General features: G+C 36.7%; 1 protein-coding gene across 1 annotated transcript in view; it reads right to left on the bottom strand.

Annotated features, from left to right (window-relative positions):
- TBC1D5 (TBC1 domain family member 5) overlaps nt 1-25,500 on the bottom strand; it is a 741,161-nt gene that overhangs the window by 65,949 nt on the left and 649,712 nt on the right. The window contains exon 20 of the mRNA XM_077130039.1: nt 8,031-8,194. Within this exon, the coding sequence (XP_076986154.1) occupies nt 8,031-8,194 (164 nt within the window). The remainder of the gene's footprint in view (nt 1-8,030; nt 8,195-25,500) is intronic.

Below are 25,500 nucleotides of genomic sequence, written 5' to 3'. Positions count from 1 at the left end.
GATGGGTCTTGGTCATTGTTTCTCAGATTTTTTTTTTTTAAGTTACTAGTGACCATCTGCATTTCACAAGCAACTATCACCCCATACCAAGGAAAAGCTTAGGTGAGTCAAGCTCACTAATCTAATAAAATACAGCTTACACTAAAGTTAATCAGATGCCTTTGTAATGACAGATATACTCATCGTGAGGATTAAAAAGGCACAAATGATAGACTCTGTGTCTATGACCACACTTAGTATTATTCTTATGGTCAAATGAATTTTGTTTTATTATTCTTTTCTTATCAGTTCTTTAATGCTAATATGCTTTTCTGGTACAATTCATATCATCACCACCACAAAAAAGAAAGGTCCATAATCTTTCCAACAGTTATGGTCCCAGTTGGGGCCTCCACCAACCTAAAACATGTTTTTAATTTAATTAGGAAAAGTCACCCTCTTTTGGTGCATGCTTGGGGAGTGGATGTTACTTTCGTGCAGAGAAAAAACTGCCTCTTCCCCAGGCAAATGTGGCTTACACCAGGGTACACTGCTCAGTGAACCAAACAAGGGGCAAACTTTAGCCAACACCTGTGAGTACACAAACTGCAGCAATGAAACTTCTGTAGTTGTACCTCTGTCCCTTTCTCTTATGCTTCAGGTGTGAAGTACTTAGAGATCACTGCCTACAATTATTCCAGGTATACGAATTCCTCACACATGGACATCTTAGGGCAGAAAGCCAGGAGGAAAACTTTCAGGGAAAGAGAACATGCCCAAGCCCCCATCTCACCCTCTGGGCACAGCAGTTCTGAAACAAAGTGCTCCTCAGTTTTGAGGTCTCTGGGGCAAGGTGAAGCTACCTGCTTGATATATAGGACCCCCTTTGCTCAAAAGTCCTAGAATTTCTCTGATGCAGGCAAAGCTATTCTTTCTAGAATTAAAGTGGATTACAAACATAAATTTCTGGGAGAGCTAATATAGTTGTTTCAAAGAATAAATGATAAGATGCTAGGGGCAGAAGGTTTAAAAGCTGGAAGATGCTGTGAAGGAGAGGGTGGCAATGACACCGAGAAAACAACTGTACAGTCTCCAGAAGCTGGCCTCTGGCCTTGGCTGACCTCCATTTGAACAGAACAATTCAAAGCCCTCTTTGCACTTTAGGGCACAAATAACTGTGTATTGAAATACTAAATAAATGTCATTTCAAGAATGGTCATTGGAAAGAAACAAATGCTATGAATGACACATTATTTTGGTATGATTCCAACTCACAGGAAATTCTGGCTAGGGATCCAAAATATTTTAATGGCTTCACTTGAGCATCACTATCTATGCCTTCTGGCAGGGTTCAGCTGGGTACAATCTGGCATCTTTGCATTTTTTGGAGGTGTTAAAGATGAAGACAAATGATGGAGTAAGAAAGCCTAGGATGGGGTGATGAGTGTCTCAGATGCCCCCAAAAGACACCATATTCACTGTCCTAAAAAAGGGCATTATTGTCAAGTTTCAGCATTTCATTTCCTGTGCCTCTGCTTTCATAGCCTTCTCAGATTTTTTAGTTTAAAATAATTTAGTGAAGCATAAAAATGTTAAAAATTGGTTTTAACACCTGTTTACAAAAGTTAAACTAAAATGTCATGCTGTAAATGGTCGAAAACAGAGAGCCTTTTATGACACTCCCGCTGATGTTCAGGTTTTTTTGCAAAGAGTTACTGGAATTGTGTGAGAAGATAAGATGGAAATGGGAGGAAGGAATACTTGGCCAAAGATAGATGGGCCACCTCCCTTGACTTCGAGCTGATGCACTGGCAGACAGATTATGAATATTCTATCTTCAAAGTTAATGAAATAACAAATGACCAACTAAATGTCATACTTCAAATATCCAAGTTCAGTTTTGCGTCATACTTCAAATATCCGAGTTCAGTTTTGCCTTAGATTAAAATCTAATCAATATTTTCCACATAATATGTGTTCCTAGAAGTATGTACATTATTGACTGAAAAAAAAAAATCTGATGACTAGGAAAATTCTGGCCTACTGGGAAGGCTATTCAGTTTAATTTCTCTCTTCCCATCACCAATTCTAACTCAAGCTGCCTGAAAACCTATCACTAAAATGTCATTGATTACAACAGAACTGACTCTTTTCAAATGCAAATGTTTCAGGAAGGATATAACAAACCATTTTGGCAATTAATACTTAAGGGATAATTTGCCTATAAAACAGCTTTTCTCAGCTAACTAAGATTGGAAAATTCTGATGAAACAGAAATTTTGACCTGGAAGAAAGGAATAAAATTTGTATAAGCACATGGAGCATTCCCAGAGCTCACGCAAGGGTAGGGAAGAGACCTCAGTTTAGAGACATAGGGGAGAAGAGAAGCTATGCAGCAGACAATGTTGGTTGCTGACTCACACCCAGTTATGGGCTTATCTAAAATTTTCTCCTTACCAGAGTTTTGTTTAGGAGTGGGCATGGATTTAATTTTTGCCAAAGAGATTGGAAGGGAAGCCTGGCGAGGAACTCTCAAAAAGAAACTTCTAGAGGGTGGTGGAGGGAAGGGGAGAGAAGGTGAGAGAGATGGTCTTTGGAAGCCTTTTTGAGAACATGAGGAGAGTGAGTTGAGGGGAAAAAAAAAACAACACACGGAGCATGGCAGAGTGGAAAGAAAAGCTGAATTATCCAACCCTGTATCTTACTACCTCAGGACTCTTACTATTTAAAATAATAAATAAGAAATGTCTTTATTGTTTAAGCCGTTACTCATAATTTTTTTTTTTTGACTCTTGTCAAAGTTTTATTAGGTTTGGTTCATGTATAGTGATAGTACAGAGTCTACTCATAATTTTACCGAAACAACTTGATAGGATCCTATCTATTTTACATTCTACTAGGAATGTGGGGGAGAAGAGAACTCCTACAGCAGATATTATTGACTGCCTAATCAATATCCACTTCTGTGCTAGGGAGTTGTTGGATTTTCATAAGGCGGAAAAATGACTGCATTTAAAGGAATATGTTTGTGGTTCAAGTGTGACCTCGCACATGTAGGATATCTAGACAAACACAACCTATGGTGGTCTGTCTTTTCAATTCACATTCTTTATGTCTTTATTGCTCAGATGACATTTAACTATATAATACTTCTCACACTGATGAGCTATATTTTTATTTAGTTCAATTATTATTTAACTTTGATGTTTTCCCCTCACTCAGTTTCACTGTAAGCATCCTAACTGGGACTGTTCTCATATGTTTCTTATACAAATACACCATGTTAAATTTCAGTTTCTGGAACATGGCCTGAATAGATTAGTCAATGTTCAGGTTGTCAGTACTTCCTTAAGTAAGTAAGAGTGTGCTTTCAAATTTGTTTTCATTCATCTGACACTTACTTTTTGTTATTTTGTCATGATAAAGAGCAGATCAACGAATACTTTTTTAAAAAGCTCTATTAGTAAGACTATGGCACATGTTCAAACTGCCAAAGAATAGAGATCACAAAGACACAGGACAAGCACCCTAGCAGTACTGTAAGCCCTCAGATGGTGGGTACCTCATTTCACACCCTGTTTCATGCAGGGATTTCCAGCTCAGAAAATTTTTATTTTTTGTGGTTTAGGGAGGATTTTGAACCACAGATAACTTTAGATCTTGGAGATTTGGTATGTAATTATCACAAAGTATTACAAATGTCTTGCAGTTCATCAGGTTAAAAAAAATTGGCTGATTGCTTAAATATTAGAACCTATTCACACATAAAAATCAATTCTAGAATTTTCTTAATACACTATTTTCCCATGTGGAAAGGGGGATTATAGGATTTTTATACTACTATGCAATATAAAACATGAAAAACAAAAAGTTTCAAAACTCTTCCAGTTTTCTCTTCAAAACTAAAAAATCAGGGCAACAGTTGTCTTTGTTTCAATTTCTGGCCACTTGCTTGTATGAGAAACTGATGGTGATGATTTTAATAAAAAACTAAAAGTTTTTGATGACATGGAATGCTCCTGTTACCATAGCAAACTGGCTAGAAATGAAAGCACATGATCCCAGGGATGGTAGGTGTCCAGTGACAGGTCCACTCTGTGGTGTTACATGAATCCTTGGGTATGAATCTGAGCATTTCCGATTGTTATGATGTGATAACCAAGCTGTCAGAAACTTAAACTGATAAAGGCTTCCTTCTCAATTATACCCATGTCTGTCATGGGTTGCCTGGTGGACTCAGAGGAAAAGAGAGAGCTATGGAAGGTCTTGTAGTGGCAATATACATATCATTTCTACTCAGAAATCACTAGACAGAACTAATAACAAGTTCATAGGGGACCAGGAAGTAAAATCCGACTAAGTGGTCAGAATGAAGGAGAACTAGAATTATCTGGCATAAAGTGTAGCCTGTAAGCCATTATTACATAAAATAAGATAAACCTATTACTTGGAAAACCATGAGTTTCTCTTGAAAAACTCTGTCTTCTTTACCACAAGTTAGGAAAAATATTAAATTTAGAATAATAACTTGGCATTATGTTTTTTGGTTCACAGAATATAGGGATATGTGTTTCTATTTTTGCTCAACTTCTTACTTTTATATTACAGTATAACTGTAAAAGAAATTAATTAGTTTTGTAAAATAATCCATATGCCACCAAGATATAATGCAAATGAAACATGTCTTCATATGCTTTACTTATTTTTTATTCCCTTATCCTGGTACTTATATTCATAGACATTGCTCTTTGTACAGGCCAACGGCTCTTCTAATTTATTATGCCAATATATAAGATTTTTGTTGTAATGTTTAGCTGTTATTTTTCATCTAAGGTACATTGCAACAATGAAGAGTCAAATGGTTTCTACATGGCTTGTTATTAAAAATAGCTCCCAAGGTTCTGCTGTCTATTTCCTGATCCCCAGAAGCAACCACTGTCAATTCTTTTAGACATTTGCTTATTTTGCAGCTTTATATCTCTAGTTCATATTGCTACTTCTTGATTTTTCTACAGTATTATACACTATTTCCCACTACAGAAAATGAAGACTTAGTTCTATTGACCATCACCACTTACCCACTCCACTCACAATTTGAACTTTTCAATAGTTCTATTACAATTTTGATTAGATTAATAATCAGGATTACATTAAGATTACATTAGTCACAGCTCAGCAATGAAGTTTATCACAATCTTTATTTCTTTCCCTGCACATACTCTGTACTTACTAATTGTCCTTTCTCTTTTCTCTTACTAACTGAAACTCAAACCCATTCCTAATTGCATAAATTTCTCAATTTGTGCAAATATATTAGGCATTCTTCTAATTTCAACTTTTTGGAGAAATTTTTCAACTTGTTCCAATCTGGGTTGACTGCTGCTCTCTGGCCCTTTTATACAGTTGAGGAATCTCTTTTGCTCTGGATCTCCTGTTTCCTCGTTCTTATGACTTTCTCTTCCTTAGTTTTACTCCCTGATTTTTGTGGAGTACATCTTCTAGTAGATTCTGAGAAAGAGTACATGGGAAAAAAACATATATATTTTTGCATCCTGAATGTGTGACAGTGGCTTTATTCTACTCTCATACTTAATTACTTAATTAGTAGTTTGGCTGGGTATTGAATCTAGGTTGGAAGTAATTCCTCTCAGAATTTTGAAGGCTCTGTTCCATTGTTTTCTTGCTTCCAGTATTGGTATTATCTCCTCTCCTATTTCTTTTATTATATCAGGGTTCACTTTTAACTACTCACTGTTCTTGGAGTGGAGTTTTAGGAGACAGCAGGGCTATTCTAATTCCTGAATCTTTGTTAGAAATCTTTCTTTTTCTCCAACTCTGAAAGTTTTAAGATATCTATTTGCCTGCCCCAGAGTTCTGAACTTTCTCAGGTGTGGGTTTGATTTTACTTATACAGGGGATTCCATGGGCTTTTTCAATCGGAAGACTCAGGCCCTCCATTAACAGAAAAATTTCTCGAATTGCAAAATATTATATTTAATTTGCAGATGAGGTGGTTGAAGCAACAGGAAGCGGAGTAGCTTACCCAAAGTCATACAAAGTCACAGATAGATATGCTTTTATCTATTCTTTGAAACTTAACTAATCATTCCTTAAAGATTTTGTGCTTTTTAAAAAAATTAGGACATTTCATTGACAGCAAGATCTCTTTCTTTATTAGCTTTACATTTGTCCTCTTCCACAGGGCAAATGAGATATTCATATCAGAAAATTAGGTGCTAAGCTAGCAATGAAATGTGGTTAAATGTTTATTTCTTGTGAGGTTTGGTACAAAAATTTCATACACAGCCAATTTTTTAAGGTATTTGATAGCCCTTAGATATATCCTTTTGAGAAACATATACAAAGGTCTTAAAGGGCAACTATGTAGTAAGTTTGATTTCGAAGCCGACCAAGAAAAAAACTGACCACTATGTAACTGAGAAATAAGGTTTAAGGAGATGATTTTGATTGCTGAACCATTATATAGATACTCTTTGCTTTCTGATATATTGGAGTAGACAGAGGGAAATACCTGAAATCACAATTATAATCCAGCTGCCTTAATCCCTGATGATTGTAATACCCCTTATCTTCTGCCCTTGTGATTGTAAAAACCTTGTGACTAACCTTCATTTGTACCCAGTTATCCAGTTTTTTCAACTTTAGAGTTTTGTAATTACTAAAGACAGCCCCAATACTTTTTAATGAAGAGTCTTGGATCAGCCCAGAACTAACCCACTCCAAGTCCAAAGTTATCTTGATAACCAAGACGGGATCCAACCAAAATGGGCCAGCCTGACAAATACAGTAGCTTACACTTTAACCTACAAGTCATCAATACCTTATTCCACCATTTTCCTACATAGGTTCTGTGACTAAGCATGTAGTTCTATACATGCTCAATAATTAGGTCACCCCTAATTATATCATCTGGGGTTACTGTGCTCATTATCCTAAACCTTGCCCATCTTTTCTCTTATAAATCTATTAGAATTATTGCAGTTTGGGAAGATGGATTTTGGGCTGATAGGCCATCTGCTATTCTACAATGCACCTAGTAATAAACTTTCTCTCTCTTTGAAACCCTGGTGTCTCAGAAATCGGGCAAAAGAATCCATGGCCTTTGTCTGGTAAAAACTAGATAGCAGTATCACACAAGCTTTGTGACCCTTTGGCTTGCAGTGGGAGATGCAAGCCCTTGTAGCAGTCCAGTTGTGTGAGGTGGCCACCAAAGGGGAATCAGGACAAGTGGAAAATACCCAAACTTCTGGGGAAGAAGGGAAAGGAGTGGGGGGATGGGTTTGCATACACAGATGTTAAAGACTCAGAACTGTGGGGACCCTCAGGCCAGAGAGCTCCAAAGTGCCAGAAGCAGTCAGGGGCCTTAATAAGCGGGAGATCTTATCAACTGGGAATAGACTCTGGATGAAATTTCCTAGAGTTTGCAAAGCAGGATAAATGTAAAAGGCTAAAAATTGGTTTTTTGGGCTGTTTTTAAAACAACTGATATGTAAGAATTTGAATTTGGTGCTGGCAGGCTGGACCAGGCTACTACAGGGCAACTTGGCCCTGTGATGTTTATAATCTAAACTGTATGCTATTTTGACCATAATTTAAATGTTATGTGTACAATTTTACAACCAAATAGTAAAATGACTATTTTAATTTTCAAGAAGTAGTTAAAACTGAAAAAGTAGTTTAACTTGTTTCAAGTGTCATAATCTCTTATTGGTATAATACTATTTGTTAAATTTTAGAAAAACACAGGCTTTGACAAAAGAGCATTTGTAGAGGAAAAAATGTCTGGGATCTGGGAAAGACTTATCTTAATTTAAACTGATGCTACATTTTTTTCCCCCAGTGTATTACAGACCATATCTTTAAAGTATTCTAAGTATAATAATAAAATTAAGATACTTCTGATGAAATAATTCATTTTAGTCCATAAATGTTTTAATAGCTTTATAAAACTGGGCACTAAGAAGCTTCAATAAATGTAGTATTCTAGAGGAAAATGAAGGATAAAAAGAAATCTGTCCTTAAATACTTACAGATTCTTTTCTGCCCATAGTTTTGCTGTGTGAGCGAGAACGTGAGATGGTGCTAAAAAAAGAATCTTTTTTAGTAGCAGATGAAGGTGGAGAGCCAGTGAATTCTCTTCCTCCAGGCAAACTCTCAATGCTTGGAGATGAACTGATGTTTTTAGAACTTTGTCCTGTAAGAAAAATTAAGTAGCTATAATGAAACACTAGACTCTTTCACTAAGATAATGAATTTACTGCCTTTTGATAAATGATAATCAATTATGACAGTACTATGCTCACACAATCAACACATAATGAAGCTGTGAGTATTAAAATGCATTCATTTTTATGCATTAGGATAACAGACAATTTTTTTAAAGAAAGTACTTCTACAGTTTTCTATCAGGAATTTATACTACAGTCAGTTCAAGCATTTGCACATACACACACACTAAAAACTCAGAAACTACTGTTTAACTGAGTGGATTTTCTCTCAAAAATGGAAATCACTCTTAATAAGGGATACCAGAAACTATTCTACTGCATATTATTTTATTAAGATAAAAAAATCTAAATCATTGGCCAAAGCTCTTTCAAAAAGTCTCTTTACCTTTAGCCAATTACAGAACTGACATGTGACTATCCCTGTCCTGAGACAAAGGTGCTAGTTCACAGGGCCTCTTTCGGACATGTCTCCTCATAAGCACGATTCCCAGCATTGTCTTTTCTACTGAGAGGTTCTGGAGCCATAAAGCTCCCTCAGAGAGAAGCAAAAACTCTTGTAAGTTCTGCTAAGAGGGCAGCTTTGCAGAGAACGCCTGATATACAGATAGGGCTGCACCCAAACATATTTGGATCTTCCTTGTATAATGGGGCTATTCAATGGGGTTGTTATAGGGACTTAATGACCTACCAAACTAACTAGCATATGTTCATGAAAGCATGCATTCATTAAACTATTAGTAATTGAAGGTCTAATATGTGCCTTGCTATGGGTGCAAGGAAATAGTGGAAACTAAAACTCTCACAAATCTCAACTAAGGAGAGTACTTTCTAGTAAAGCCAGAATGACAAGCAGACACATAAATAAATATATATAATTTTAGACAGTAGTAAATGCTATGGAGAAAAATAAAGCTGCAAAGGGAGATGTGAGTACCACAGGAAGGTGCTGCAATTTTAAACAGGGTGGACAGGGAAGGTATCACTGAGAAGTTGACATATGAGCAAAATATGAAGGAGGTAAAGTGCCAGCTCTGCATATAATATGAGGGAACAGCATATACAAAGGCCTTAAGGCAGAGCTTATGTGTGTTTAAAGAGTAGCAAGGAGTCCAGTGTAACAAAAAGTGAGAGTGAAGAAGAAAGAGCATAGGGAATGATGTCTGAGAGTGAGCAAGCAGGGAATCAGAGCATGTAGAGATTTATGGATAAATCACTTTAATTACTTTTACTCTGAGAAGGGAAGCCACTGGAGGGTTTGAGCAGAGGAGTGATATGATTTGACACATTTGAAAAGGACCATTCTGCCTGCTATGTTGAAAATAAAATATGTGTGTGTGTGTGTGTATGAGGTGGTGGGGTGGGGGTGGTAGGTAAAAGCAGAGAAACCAACTGGGAGGTTATTACAAAATATCCAAGTACTCAAGGTGATCATACTTGGTGGTGACAAGTAGACAGAGTCTAGATAAAACTGACTGGATTTACCAATGAAACATGAGGGACATGAGAGACATGAGAGAAACAGAGGAGTCAAGTTAAACTAAAAGTTTTGGTCTAAGCAAGAGGAATTATGGAGTTATTTCACGATCTGGGGGAGAGAGGGAGGAAGCAGCTTTTAGGGGCAAGATTAGGGGTTTAATTATAGATGTGGTAAATTTGAGATGCCTAATCAGATAAGACCAGTCGAGATCATCAAGGGAAATTAATTGGTTAAACACCTAAAAAAAGAAGAAAGATTTCAAATCAATAACCTACTCTCACACCTGGAGCAACTAAAAAAAAGAAGAGCAAACTAATCACAAATTTAGCAGAAGGAAGGAAACAATAAATATTAGAGTGGCGACGAATGAATAGAAAAACAACTGAGAGAAGCAGCCAAAACCAAACAAACCAAAAGCTTGTTCTTTGAAGAGATAAATAAAACTGATTAATCTTTAGCTAGACTAACAAAGAAAAAAAGAGAAGCCACACATATCTAAAATCAGAAATGAAAGTGGTGACACTACTACTGACCTTACAGACATAAAAAGGATTATGGAAGGATATGATGAACAACTGTATACAAATAAATCAGATAACCTAAATGAAATGGGCAAATTTCTATAAACCTGAAAATGACCTAAAATGCCTTAAGAAGAAACAGAAAGTCTCAACAGACCAATAACAAGAAGAGATAGAATCAATAATCAGAATTCTCCCAACAAAGCCCAGTACCAGATGGTTGTACAGGTGAATTCTACCAAATATTCAAAAAAGAATTAACACCAATCCTTCTCAAACACTTCCAAAAACTGAAGAGGAGATTATACTTCCTAACTCAGTCTATGAGCCAGGATGATTCTGATTCCAATGCCAGAGAAAGATATAACAAGAAAAGAAAATTACAGACCAATATCCCTTCTGAATATAGACGTGAAATTCCTCAACAAAATACTATCAGACTGAATCCCACAGACATTAAAAGGATACGCACATGGCAAGTGGAACATAAGGGAGGATCAACATAAGAAAATCAAAAGTAATACACCATATTAATGGAGTAAAGGTGCGGACGACCACATGATCATTTCAATTGACACAGAAGAGCCATTTGACAAAACCCAGCAACCTTTCCTGATAAAAGCACTCAAAACTAGGAACAGAAGGGAAGTTCTCTTTATGATATAGGGCATATATGAAAAACTCAGAGCTAACATCATACTCAAGGGTAAAAGACTGAAAGCTTTCTCCCTAAGGTAAGGAGTAAGGCAAGATTCAACACTTTCACCATGGTTATTCAACATAGTAAAGGAAGTTCTAGCCAGAGTAATTAAAGTAAGAAAAAGAAAGAAAAGGCATCCAAGTTCAAAACGAAGTAGTAAAACTATTTGTGGATGACAAAGACCCAATATTTAGAAATCTCAAGGAATCCACATGAAAAGTATTAACAAATTAAATTCAGCAAAGTTGCAGGGTAAAAGATTAACATGCCCGCAATGAACAATCTGAAAAGCAAATCAAGAAAATAATTCTATTTATAATATAATCTAAAAACAATAAAGTATCTAGAAATAAATTTAACCAAAGAGATGACTGACGTATATAACTGAAAACTACAAAATGCTGCTCAAAGAAATTTAAAAAAACCTAAAACAATACAGATTGGAAAACCGTATTGTTAACAAGGCAAAACTACCTAAAGTGATCTAGAGGTTCAATGCAATCCGCATCAAAATTCCAGTAGCAATTTTTGTATGTGTATGTGTTCTCCTTTGGTTTTTTATGCAGTTTTATTGAGATATACTATATATTCACATACCATATAATCATCCAAAGGGTACAATCAATGGTTTACAGTATCATCATATATTTGTGCATTCATCACCACAACTGACTTCTGAACATTTTCATTACTCAAAAAAAATAAGGAGAATAAAAATTAAAAAGAACACCCAGAACATCCCATACCTCTTATCCTCCCCTATTATTTACTTATTTATTGTCCTTATTTTCTTACTCATCTGTCCATACCCTGGATAAAAGGAGTATCAATCACAAGGTTTTCAAAATCACATGGTCACACTGTAAAAGTTATATAGTCATACAATCATCTTCAAGAGTCAAGGCTTCCAGGACCTACTTTTGCAGAAATGGAAAAGTAATTCCTCATATTCATATGGAATTGCAAGAAGACTCAGTCAAAACACCCTTAAAAAAGAACAAAATTGGAGGATTCACACTTGCAAAATTCAAAACTTAATACAAAGTTACAATAATCGGACTTCTGGGAAGATGACATAACAGGATAGACTGAGTTCACCTCTGTTCCAAGAACAGATAGAGAAGTGACAGAAAAATGACCAGAACAGCAGTTCCAGAATGCAAAAAACCTGAGAGGTCTTCTACACTACACAGGGAGGGCCTGGATAAAAAAGCTAAGGAATTGAGATGCAGAGAACTAAGTGAGTGGGCTCCATCGGGACTTCACTGGGGACAAGAGGCCATGCCCAGGAGGTGCCTGACACCACAGCTAGCTTGGGATATCAGCACTCTCAGCTCTACAGCTCGGAGTTTCCTTGGGGAACCTGGAAATCAGTAAAATGATTTTCCTGCTCAAAGAGAACATCCAACTAGTGTACAGAGCCTACCAATCCCTTTTCCAAACAAAGGCCTGGAACCCTTAGAGTGCATGGATAGGGAGGCAGGGATGAAGAAGCAAGCCAAGCCATGCCTCCTGGTTGTCCCAGGTCTACATGTTCACATGTGCCACCACCCCAAGACTCACACTCTGACCTCTGCACCTCATGCATTTGAGTCCCACCTCCACAACCCTGCACTAAAACTCCGTACTCTGGGCATACGTGAATCTGTGCACCTGCACTCTGCTTCGCTGGCACCTGCACCCTGCCCCCGAGTCCCACCTCCACGGCATGCATACATTAGCGTCCTGCCCTCTGTTCCTGTGGACGGTGGCCTGACCACTTCCCCATTGTGCCCCATCCCCCAATCCCCATATGCACCAATACCACTCTCCAGCACTCTGCACATGCACAATGGTACCCCATACCCCTGCACCTAGATTCTCGCACTCCAGCCCCACTTCACACACATACCTGCAACCACACATCCACACCCTGCCCTCTTACTGCCCCCACCCCCATGTGCTCAGCCCCTACAATCTGCCTCCTGGCATGCCCTGTCTCTGTGTCGCCTTGCCCCTATACTCCAGAGCCTGCCGATACCACACACTGCCCTTGAATCACCCCTGTACCGCATACTCCTGGGTACCAATGCAGCATCCCCATCCTGTGCCTAGCCCAGCCACCACATTGCTGTGTCCTGGCCCCTACCCTGCACCCTGTAACACACCCATCTCACAAATACAAAATCTTAGGTAACTAAGGGATATCAACTTCCAAAGTAACCCCATCAAGATAATTAAATGCCTCAAAGTCAACAGAAAATCAGAAGGCATATGAATATGCAGACAGATATAGCCCAACCTAATGAAAAAATTAAAACACCAGAGGAGACACAGACTTTGGAACAACTAATTAAAGATGTTCATATAACTCTACTAAATAAAGTCAATAGGTTGGCTAATGACATAAAGGAGATCAAGAAGACACTAGAAGAGCTTAAAGAAGAATTTGAAAGAACAAGTAGAAAAATAGATATCACAGCAATGAAGCTACTGTAGACCAAACGAAAATATATTAGAGACACACAGCAACAGATCTGAAGGCAAAAGAAAGACTAAGTGAAGTAGAGCACAGGACAATTGATTTTGAATGTGCAAAAGAACAAATGGCAAAAAAGAAGGAAAAATTGAAATTGGATCTCAGGAAAATGATGGGCAACATGAAGCACACAATTTTAAGAATCATTGGTGTCCCAGAAAGAGAAGAGAAAAAGGCTAAGAAGATCAACTGAGGAGATAATGGGGGAAAACCTTCCAACCTATATAAAAGACATAAATATATAAACCAAAGAAGCCCAACAAACAACAAATAGAATAAATCCAAACAGACCTACTCCAAGACACATACATACTAACCAGTCTGCCAAATGTTGAAGAGAAGCAGAAAATCCTAAAAGCAGCAAGAGAAAAACGACTCACCACATACAAGAGAAACCATACAAGATTGACGTCTGACTACTATACAGCCACCGGGGAGGTGAGAAGGCAGTGATATAATATATTTAAGACACTGAAAAAGAAAGACTTCTTCAACCAAATTGTCCTTCAAAAGTGAGGGAGAGGTTTGATAACAGAAACTAATAAAGTATTCTCTAAATAATGAAAAAAAAAAGTGAGAGAGAGATTAAAATTTTCACAAACAGACAAAGGCTAAGAGAATTTGTTAACAAGAGACCAGCCCTATAAGAAATACTAAAAGTAGTTCTATTGGCTGAAAAAAAAAAAAAGACAGGAGAGGGAGGTCTGGAAGAGGGCACAGATTTGAACAGTACCAGTAAGGGCAACATGAAGAATAAAAAGAGAAAGAGGGGAAAGAATATATAGATCTCATAAATAAAAACCAAAGGATAAGATGGTACATTCAAGAAATGTCATTACAGTAATAACTTTGAATATTAATGGCTGAACTCACCAATTAAAAGATACAGATTGGCAGAATGGATTAAGAAGTATGATTCATCCACATGCTGCTTACAAGAGACTCATCTTAGACCCAAGGATACAAATAGATTAGAAGTGAAAGGATGGAAAAGATGCATGGGTGGTTCAGTGGCAGAATGCTTGCCTTCCATGTGGGAGACCCAGGTTTGATTCCCGGACTATACACCCACACCCCCCCCCCCCCCAAAACAAGAAAGTGAAAGGATGGAAAGAAATGTTCCACGCAAGCTGTAACTAAAAGAAAGCAGAAGTAGCAATATTAATATCAGACAAAATAGAATTTAAATGTAAAGATGCAATAAGAGACAAAGAGGGACATTACATATTTATAACAGGGACAATTCACCAAGAAAAAATAAAAATCATAAATGTTTATGCTCCCAATCAAGGTGTTCCAAAGTACATGAGGCAAACACTGGCAAAACTGAAGGAAGCAATAGACATTTCAACAATAACAGTGGGAGACATCAATAAACCACTCTGTTCTATAGATACAACAACCAGACAAAGGATCAGCGAGAAAATAGGGAACTTAAACAATGTGATAAGTGAATTAGACTGAACAGACATAGACTGCTATACCCAAAACACCAGGTTATGCATTGTTCTCTAGTGCACATGGAATGCTCTTCAGGACAGATCATATTCTGGGGCACAAAAACAGTTCTTTATAAATTTAAAAATGACGGAAATTATTCAAAACACTTTCTCTGATTACAATGGAATGAAGCTGAAAATCACAACCACCCAAGAACCAGAACCTTCTCAAATATACAGAGATTAAATAATGCACTCTAGGACAACCAGTGGGTCAAAAAAGAAATTGCAAGAGAAAAATATGTAACTATCTGGAGACAAATGAAAATGAGAATGTGATAAAGAAGAATTTATGGGATGTGGCAAAGGCAGTGCTGAGAGGGAAATTTACTGCCCTAAATGTCTATATTAAAAATGAAGAAAGAGAAAAAATTGAGGTAACTGCTCACCTGGAGGAACTAGAGAAAGAACAGCAAACTAACCCCAAAGCAAAAAGAAGAGAAATACAAAGGAATAAAGAAGAATTAAATGAATCGGAGAACAAAAGAACAATAGAGAGAATTAATATAACCAAAAGTTGACTCTTTGAGAAAATCAATAAAATGGACAGATCCCTAGCTAGGCTGACAAAGAGAGGAGACAAATAAACAAAATCAGAAATGAGAGGGGAGTTGTTATGAACAACACTGAAGAAATAAAAAAAAATCATAAGAGGCTACTATGAACAACTGTATGCAATAAAGTAGATAACCTAGATGAAATGGACAAATTCCTAGAAACACATGAACAACCTACACTGACCCGAGAGGAAACAGAAGGTCTCAACAAGCCAATCACAAGTTAGAAGATTCAATTAATCATCAAAAATCTTCCTACCAAGAAAAGCCCAGGGCCAAATGGGTTCACAGGGGAATTTTATCAAACATTCCAGAAAGAACCAAACTAATACTGCTCAAATGCTTCCCAAAAAATTGAGGAAAAGGAAACACTACCTAACTCACTTTATGAAGCTAACATCATTCTATTGGCAAAATCAGGTAAAGATGTTATCAGAAAGGAAAACTACAGGCCAATATCCTAATGAATACAAATATAAAAATTCTCAACAAAATACTAGTCAATCAAATAGAATGACATTAGAAAAATTATATACCACAACCAAGTGGGGTTTATGCCAGGAATGCAAGGGCGGGTCAACACAAGAATATTTTTTTTTTTTTTAATTTTTTTTTTTTAAAGAAAGGGAGGAAGGGAAGGAAAGACAGAGAAGGAAGGATAGAAGGAAGGAAGGGAGGAAGAAAGGGAAACATCTTTAAACATTTTCTTGTTTTATTATATTTTGTTTGTTTGTTTGTTTTTTACATGGGCTGGGGCCGGGAATCGAACCGAGGTCCTCCGGCATAGCAGGCAAGCACTCTTGCCCGCTGAGCCACCGCGGCCCGCCAACACAAGAATATTAATCAATGTAATATAGCACACTAACAAATCGAAAGGGAAAAATCACGATTATCTTGACCAATGCTAAAAAAGCATTCGACAAAATTCAGCACCCTTTTCTGATAAAAACATTTCACAAAGGAGGAATCAAAGGAAACTTCCTCAATATGATAAAGGACTTATAGGAAAAAATCCACAGCCAGCATCATTCTTAATAGTGAGAAACTGAAAGCATTTCCCCTAAGATCAGGTATGAGACAAGGATGTCCACTGCCACCACTATTATTCAACATTGTGCTAGAAGTTTTAGCATGAGCAATCAGGTAAGAAAAAGAAATAAAAGGCATCCAAATTGGAAAAGAGAAAGCAAAACTTATTTGAAAATGATATGATACTATACTTGGAAATTTCTGAGAAATCTATGATAAAGTTTCTTGAGTTAATAAACAAATTCAGCAAAGTGGCAGGACACAAGATTAATGTGCAACAATCAGTAATGTTCCTATTCACAAGCAATGACCTGAGGAGACAATGAAAGAAAAAATTCCATTCAAAAAAGTAACTAAACGAATCAAGTATTTAGGAATAAACTTAACCAAGGATAAAAAGGACCTGCACACAGAAAACTATATAACATTACTAAAAGAAATCAAAGATCTAAATAGTGGAAAGACATTTCCTGCTCATGGATAGGAAGGTTAAACATAATTAAGATGTTAACTGATATACAAATATGCATTTTCAATGCAATACCAATCAGAATTCCAACAACCTACTTTGAAAACTTGGAAAAGCTACTTATCAAGTTCATTCAGAAGGGAAAGAAAAGTTGAATAGCTAAAAATATCCTAAAAAGGAAGAATGAAGTGGGAGGATTAACTGTTTCTGATTTCAAACCTCATTACTGCCACAGTGGTCAAAACAGTACAGTACTGGCACAACGAGAGGAGTATGGACCAATGGAAATGAATCAAGAGTGTGGAAATACACCAACAAATCTATGGTCAACTGATCTTTGACAAGGCCACCAAATGCACTAAACTGGGACAAAATAGTTTTTTCAATGAACGGACATGGGAGAACCGGATATCAATAGTGAAAAGGATGAAAGAGGACTCGTACTTTACGCCTTATACAAAAATTAACTCAATGTGGATCAAAGACCTAAATATAAGAATCATTACCATAAAACTCTTAGAAGAAAATGTAAGGAGACCTATTCAAGACCTAGTAATAGCAGAGAGCTCCCTAAACTTTACACCCAAAGCACTAGCAATGAAAGAAAAAATAGATAAATGGGAACTTCTCAAAATCAAAATTTTCTGTCCCTCAAAACACTTTGTCAAAAAGATGAAGAGTCAGCCACCTCAATGGGATGAAATATTTGGAAATCACATATTGGATAAAGGTCTTATATCCTGTATACATAAATAAACCATACAACTTATCAACAAAAGAACAAACAACCCAACTGTAAAATGGGCTAAAGATACAAATAGACATTTTACAAAGAGCAAATACAGATGGCTAAAAAGCACATGAAGAGATGCTCATTTTCATTAGCTGTAAGGGAAATGCAGATCAAGACTACAATGAGATACACCTCACACCTATAAGAATGGCTGTTATTAAACATACAGGAAACTACAAATGTTGGAAAGGATGTGTAGAAACTGGAACACTATGTACTACTGGTGGGGATGTATAATGATATAGCCACTATGGAAGACAGTTTGGCATTTCCTTAGAAAATGAAATATTGAGTTGCCCTATGACCTGGCAATACCAGTACTTGGTATATACCCAGAAGGGCTGAAAGCAGTGGTACAAACAGACAATTGCACACTGAAGTTCATAGCAGCTTTATTCACAATGCCAAAAGATGGAAACAATCCAAGTGCCCATCAACAGATGAGTAGATAAACAAAATGTGGGCTATACATATGACAGAATATTACGCAGCAGTAAGGCGAAATGATGTCCTGAAACACATGACAAGATAGATGAGTCTTGAGAGCATAATGCTGAATGAAATAAGCCAGACACAAAAGGATAGATACTGCATGATTTTGCTTTTATGACACTGGTAACGGTAAACTCGGAGGCTTATGATATAGAATATAGAGGACCTAGAGATACGTGGAAGTTAGAGATGGGTGAACGGTTAGCAAATGTGGGTGAATTTAAATGTAAGGGAATGGATAGAAGTGAAGGCAGTTCATTAGTGGGTCTATAAGTAATACTGCTCTATTGAAGGTGAACATAATTGAAAGGGATTGTGTAGAGCCATATAGCCCATTGATTAACACTACAAATATAAATAAATTCTTGCATGAGCTACTTCATAAGTATGAATCTTGTACAAAGAGTAAATAATATCAGGGTATAGGGAGAAAACTACTATTGCATGGTATGGGCTGTGTTTAACAGGAAGAATCAACAGTACCTCAGCAATACCAGGGATAAATAATGGGGGGGGCGGGGAATGGAGCAGGGTGAGTGAGAACAAGAGTTAAGGGGAGGTTTGAATTTTCTATTTGATGAGAGTGTATTTATTAGTTATTTTTCTCTTCGGAGCAATGAAAATTGTCTAAAATTGAGAATGCTGATTATTATATGAGGATATATGTGAGACATATAATGTGAGACATGGACTCTTGACTTGGGACATTATATATGATGCCCAATGGGTGGAGGTGGCTGAAGGATACACTGATTGTAAAGTAGAATGGCCAACTGTGGAGTATACATATAATCAAATATTGTGTGGCTACAGAAAGGAACACAGTTGTGAGGCATACAACAAGGTGAATGAACCTTGGGAACATTATGTGATACAAAATAAACCAGAAACAAAAGAGCAAATATTGCATAGTCTCTTTTAGAAAATACTTATAGGAAAATCGGGGCCTTGTCCAGAGATGTAATTATTACTTCTAGATTTTAAGAGGTTGTGCTATACATGTATAACCAGGTATTTCTCTGGAATTTTGGGTACTCATGTAATACCTAAGACTCAGAGTAAGTGTTCTGCAGTCCTGAAGATCAGCATTGGCACATAACACAACTGTTAAAGAAACTGAAAAAGATATCAGTCTTCAATTAGACATAAGAATGAACCCAATCAGGTCAGGACTAAGGTAAATCAGAATACAGGAGTAAGGAGGACATTGTCTGTATTTTAGAACTTCGCCTACTCTATGAGACCAAAGGAAGAGAGGTTTATTTTGTCCCAAATCTAAATTTTCTGTAGAACACAATCTAACTCAACCTGTCTGGATAGATAATTTAAACAACCCAAACACAGGGAACCCAGAATGGGAATGATGGCTTGTAATTCTGTGTAGAATTACATACACAGAGTAGGTTGAGCAGATAATTAAAAAGTATTGGCAAAGTCCCTTGAGAGATGGGTGAAAAACTATAGAATATTAAACCTAACAACTAGTTCCTGATACTGTCTTAAACATTAGGGATTTCCCAAGTCAGTAGGCCAAGACCTTGATCTTGAGGTTTGTTCTTGTGTAGCTTATTTATGTAGCAGAGAAGGTAAGCCTACCTATAGTTTGCCTAAGACATACTTTCAGGGGACTCTTTTGTTGCTCAGGTGTGGTCCTTCTTTCTCTCTAAGCCCAACTATGCAAGGAAAATCATTACCTTCCCCCCACGTGGGACATGACATGAAAAAGATATCAGGTTTCAATTAGACATAAGAGTCTTTCTGGCAACATGGGATATGAATCCCAGGGATCAGCCTAGCCTTGGCACCATGGGATTGACCTGACCAAGGCGGGAAAGAATTATAACGAAATAGTATAAATGGCTGAGAGAGTTCATATAGGGTTGAACTGCTATTCTGGAGGCTACTCTTAATGGAAGTTTCAGCTAGATACTACTATTTACCATGGTTTGCCAACCACTAGGCAAAACCATTCCTGTCAACCCTAAAGAACACTTAGGGCTCTATCTGAGATTCTACAAAAGTTCTATGCGCTATGATTACTTTCCAGAAACCTACAACCTCCAGATGGGTTCCTAGGCCAGATAAGTCCTTAAACCCAGATGGGCCAGCCTCTCCAGAACAATGACTAGTTTCATCCCCTTATCCCATATTATCAACAGCTCTTTCCAACATGAAAAAGTTAGAATGAGCATAGCCCAAATATCCCTAAAGATTGGGAGGAAGAGCAAAGGAGAAGGTGGAGTCATAACAGAGTAGAGAGGATTTAACAAATGAGTACGACTGCTGAATCATTTTACTGGTATTTATTTTATTCTCCAGTGTTTTGGAGCAGTTAGAGGGAAAAAACTAAAATTACGCAACTGTAACCTACACCAAACATTGAAATCTGTTCTCTAACTAATTGTTGTGGTATGCTTTGAAATTTATTGCTTTTTTTGATATATTTTATATTTCACAATTTAAGAAAAAGAACAAAGTTATAGTAATCAAAACAGTATTAGACCAATAGAATAAAATGGAGAGTCCAGAAATAAACTCTCACATCTATGGTTAACATATGTTTTTGATTTTTGCATTGGCAGGCACTGGGAATCCAACCCAGGTCTCTGGCATGGCAGGTGAGAACTCTACCTGCTGAGCCACCTTCGGCTGCCCGGCTAACTGATTTTTTATGACAGTGCCAAGTGCACTCAACTGGTAAAGAATAGTTTTTTCAACAAATGGTGCTGGGTAAATTCACATACAAAAGAATGAAATTGGACTCCTAACTCAAACCATATGCAAAGATTAACTCAAAATGGGATCATAGACTTGAACTTAAAAAGCTATTAACCATAAAAATCTTAGCAGAAAACATGAGAAAGTCTTTAGGATCTGTTGTTAGGCAATGGATGCTTAGATCCATTTTTCACATCTAAAGCACTAGCAACAAAAGAAAAAAAATAGATAAATTGGACTTCATCAAAACTAAAACACTCATATACCAAAGAACATTATCAAGAAAGTGAAAAGAGTACAGGCAACAGTGGCTCAGTGGCAGAGTTCTTGACTGCCATGCCAGAGACCCAGGTTTGTTTCCCGGTGCCTGCCCATGGAGGGAAAAAAAAAGTGAGAAGACAGCCTACGAAGTGGGAGAAAATATTTGGAAAACTTTTATCTGGTAAGAGTTTAATATCCAGACTATATAAGGAAGTCTTACAACTCAATAACAAAAGAACAAAATACCTATTGAAAAATGGGCAAAGGATTTGAATAGACATTTCTCCAAAGAAGATACATGCATGGCCCCTAAGCACAAGAAAAAATAGTTAATGCCATTAGCCATTACGGAAATGCAAATCAAAAGCACAATGAGATACCAGTTCACACCAACTAGGATGGCCATTAGTAAAAAACTGAAAATAACAAATGTTGATGAGAATGTGGAGAAATAGAAACTTTTATACTGCTGCTGGGAATGTAAAATAGTTTAATAGGTTTCTGTTTTGGGTGATGAAAAATATTTGGTAATGAATGATGGTGATGGTAGTACAATATGTAAATGATGTCCCTGAATTATACACTTAAAAATGGTTAAAATGACAAATTTCAGATTATATATATGCTATTACAAACAACTTTTTTTATTTCAAAGTCAGAGAGATGAGAAGAAAGCAGTAAGGCAAACTAAGAAGGGGAAGCCAGAGGCAGGAAGAAAACCAAGCATATAATACATATTTCATAGGTAAAGTAATCTTTTCCTAACAGGTATAATAAAACTATTACATTTATAATTGGACTAGGAATTATCCACTCCCAGTATTCTGCCTCTATTCTCAAGATTGTATTCCACTGAAGTCTGTGTGAGACACTAGGGATTCAGGATGAGAGTTTCTGCCCTTAAGGAGCTCAAAACCTAGAGGCAAAGGGGCAAATGGTGAACCAGAGGTGGTAAGGAGAATGCTAATTCTCTCGGGAGAGAGCAACTGCCTCTGCCTTGGGTGGGAAAGAGAGTCAAGGCATGCTTCACAAGGAGGTGGTAGCAATCATGGAGGTCCAAGAAAATGCTTGCTTTTTGCAAGGAATGTGGTTTGATTACAGCCTCCAGTTATTAGCTTCATTAGGGTCTGCCTTAACTTTTCAAACAAGATAATGCTCTTTCTAAGGTAGTCCCCAGTCAATGACTGGTAGTAAAGGACCTACCCATTTCAACTCAAAATAGGACTTCTCCAATAGGAAATCTAGACCCTGTTAGGCTGGCAGAACCTTTTGCTAGGCTTGCATTGTGGTCTGATCACATATCCTGGGGCACAATTCTGTTTCCCTCTCTGTTTCTTTCACAGGTGTTATTCTCCCAATAAATTTTTTGCACTTTGAGCAGTCTCAAGTCTAAAGAATCCAACCTTTAGGGGGTGATTTTGAAGATGAGCTTTAAAGGATAGCAGAGGTGACCCTGAGTTTCTAGGAAGGGGTAGTAGGGAAGAGCAAGTCCCAAGGCCTAGAAATATTTTATGCCCACTTCAGTGCCTCCCTTTTCTGCCTGCATCTGTCTCCTATTTCTGTTTTGGGCTCCAATTTCAATTCCCTAGGTTATGTTTTTATGGTATAGACTCAACAATATAAGGTCTTAGAATATTCGTTGGGGCTTTAACAAGACCTCAGGAACCACCTATTAATTTATTCTCTCTTTTTAAAATTACACAACTAATATGCAAGTTCTCACTATAAATATAACAAAATATGAAAGCTGGCTTGTAAAAAATAACAGCTTTATTGAGATATAATTCACCATTTAAAAGTGTACAATTCACATATTTATTTATTCACAAAGTTGTTTTATTATGTTCAAAAATTTTACAATCATCATCACAATCTAATTTCAGAACATTTTCATTACCACACAGAAAAGCCCACATCCACTATAACATTCTCCATGCATCTCTCCCTATAGCTCCTGGCAACCACTAACCTGCTCCATCTGTTCTGGACATTTCACATAAATGGAATATCCATGATGTGGTCTCTTGTGACTGGCTGGCTTTTAAAAAATATTTTTATTGAGAAATCTTCACACATACACACACACACACACACACACACACACACACACACACACACACACACACACACACACATAGTCTATCCACAGGAAACAATGGTTCACAATATCATCACACAGTAGTGTATTCCTCACCATAATAATTTTTAGAACATTTGCATCACTCAAGAAAAAGAAATAAAAAGGAAAAAATTCATACATCTCATACCCTTTACTTCTCTCTCTCACTGACTGCTAATATTTCAATCTACCCCATATCCCCTTATTATTTATTTATTTTTCCTTATTTTTTACTCAAAAGGAGCATTAGACACAAGGTTTTCACAATCACACTGCTAAAGCTATATAGCTATACAATCGTTTTCAAGAATCAAGGCTTCTGGAATACAGTTCAATAGTTTCAGGAACTTCTCTGTAGCCACGTCAATACACCATAACCTAGAAAGGGATATTTATATAATGCATAAGAATAATCTCCAGGATAACCTCTTGATTCTGAAATCTCTCAGCAAGCACTGAAACTTTATTTTGTCTCATTTCTCTCCTCCCGCTTTTGGTCAAGAAGACTTTCTCACTCCAATGATGTGGCTGGTTTATTTTGCTTAGCAAAATGTTATCAAGGTTTATTTATGTTATATTTTGTATCAGTACTTCATTACTTTCTATGGCCAAATAGATCTCCATTATATGGAATTACCACCATTTGTTTATATACTCCTCAGCTGATGAACATTAGGGTTCTGTGTCTTGGTTATTTTGAATAAGGCTGCTATGAACATTTGTGTACAAGATTTTGTGTGGGAATATTTTCATTTCTCTTGGGTAGATACCTAGGAGAATTTCTGGGTCATAAGAAAACTCTGTATTAACATTTTGAGGTACTGCCGATCTGTTTTCGAAAGTGTAAACCATTTTACATTTCCACCAGTACTATATGAGGGTTCCAATCCCTTTTCATCCTTGTCAATACCTGTTATAGTTTTTTCCATTTTAGCTATCCTAGTGGGTGTGAAGTGCAAGGGTTTTGACTTGCATTTTCCTAATGGCTAATGATTTTGAGCAATTTTTATGTACTTATTAGATAGTTACATGCTTTCTTTGGAGAAAATGTCTATTTAAATCCTTTAAATTCTATTTTAAATTGGGTTGCTTTTTATTGTTAAGAATCCTTTATATATCGTGGTGCAAATCACTTATCAGGTACATGATTTGCAAATCTTGTCTCCCTTTGTTTGGTCTGTCTTTACTTGATTGTGTCCTCTGAAGCCAAAAAATTCTAAATTTTGATGAAGTCCTATTTATGTATTTTTTCTTTTGGTGTCATATCTAAGAAACCAATGCTTTGGTCACAAAGATATGCTCCTATGTTTTCTTTTAAGAGTTTTGTAGTTCTAGCTCTTAAATTTAGGTCTACAGTCCATTCTGAGTTATATTTCGTATATGGTGTGAAATAGGGGTCAAACTTCATTGGTTATCCAGATTTCCTAGCAACATTTGTTGACAAGGCTATTCTTTATTCATGCCATTATCTTGGCACTTTGTTGAAAATCATTTACCATAAATATATGGATTTACTTCTATACTCTCCATTTTATTCCATTCTTCTATATGTCTATTCTTAAACCAGTATCACACTCTATTACTACAGTTATGTAGTAAGTGTTGAAATTGGAAAGTGTGAGTAGTCCAACTTTGTTCCTTTTTTTAAAGGTTGTTTTTCTATTCTGATTCCAGAATATGGGTTTTAGGATAAGCTTGTCAATTTCTGGAAAAAAGGCTTCTGGGATTTTGATAGAGATTGCTATGATTATGTAGGTCAATTTATGTAGCACTGCCATCTTAAAACAATATTAAGTTTTCTGATTCATGAATATAGGATGTCTTGCCATTTATTTAAGTTTTCTATAATTTTTTGCAATAATGTCTTATAGTTTCCAATGTACACATCTTCTTGCATTTTTGTCAAATTCATTTCTAAGTATTTTTAAAAAATACATATTTTGTTTGTTTTGGCATGGGCAGGCTCTGGGAATCAAACCTGGGTCTCTGGCATGGCAGGTGAAAATTCTGCCACTGAGTCACCATTGCACCACCCTTTTTCTAAGTATTTTTATACAATTATAAAAGGAATTGTTTCTTAATTTCCTTTCTGGATTGTTCATTGTTAGTGTATAGAAAT

The sequence above is a fragment of the Tamandua tetradactyla genome, chromosome 15 (assembly GCF_023851605.1).
Source record: "Tamandua tetradactyla isolate mTamTet1 chromosome 15, mTamTet1.pri, whole genome shotgun sequence".
Taxonomy (NCBI): Eukaryota; Metazoa; Chordata; class Mammalia; order Pilosa; family Myrmecophagidae; genus Tamandua; species Tamandua tetradactyla.
Note: the sequence above shows the minus strand (reverse complement) of the source record. Positions and strands in the feature narration are given on the sequence as shown.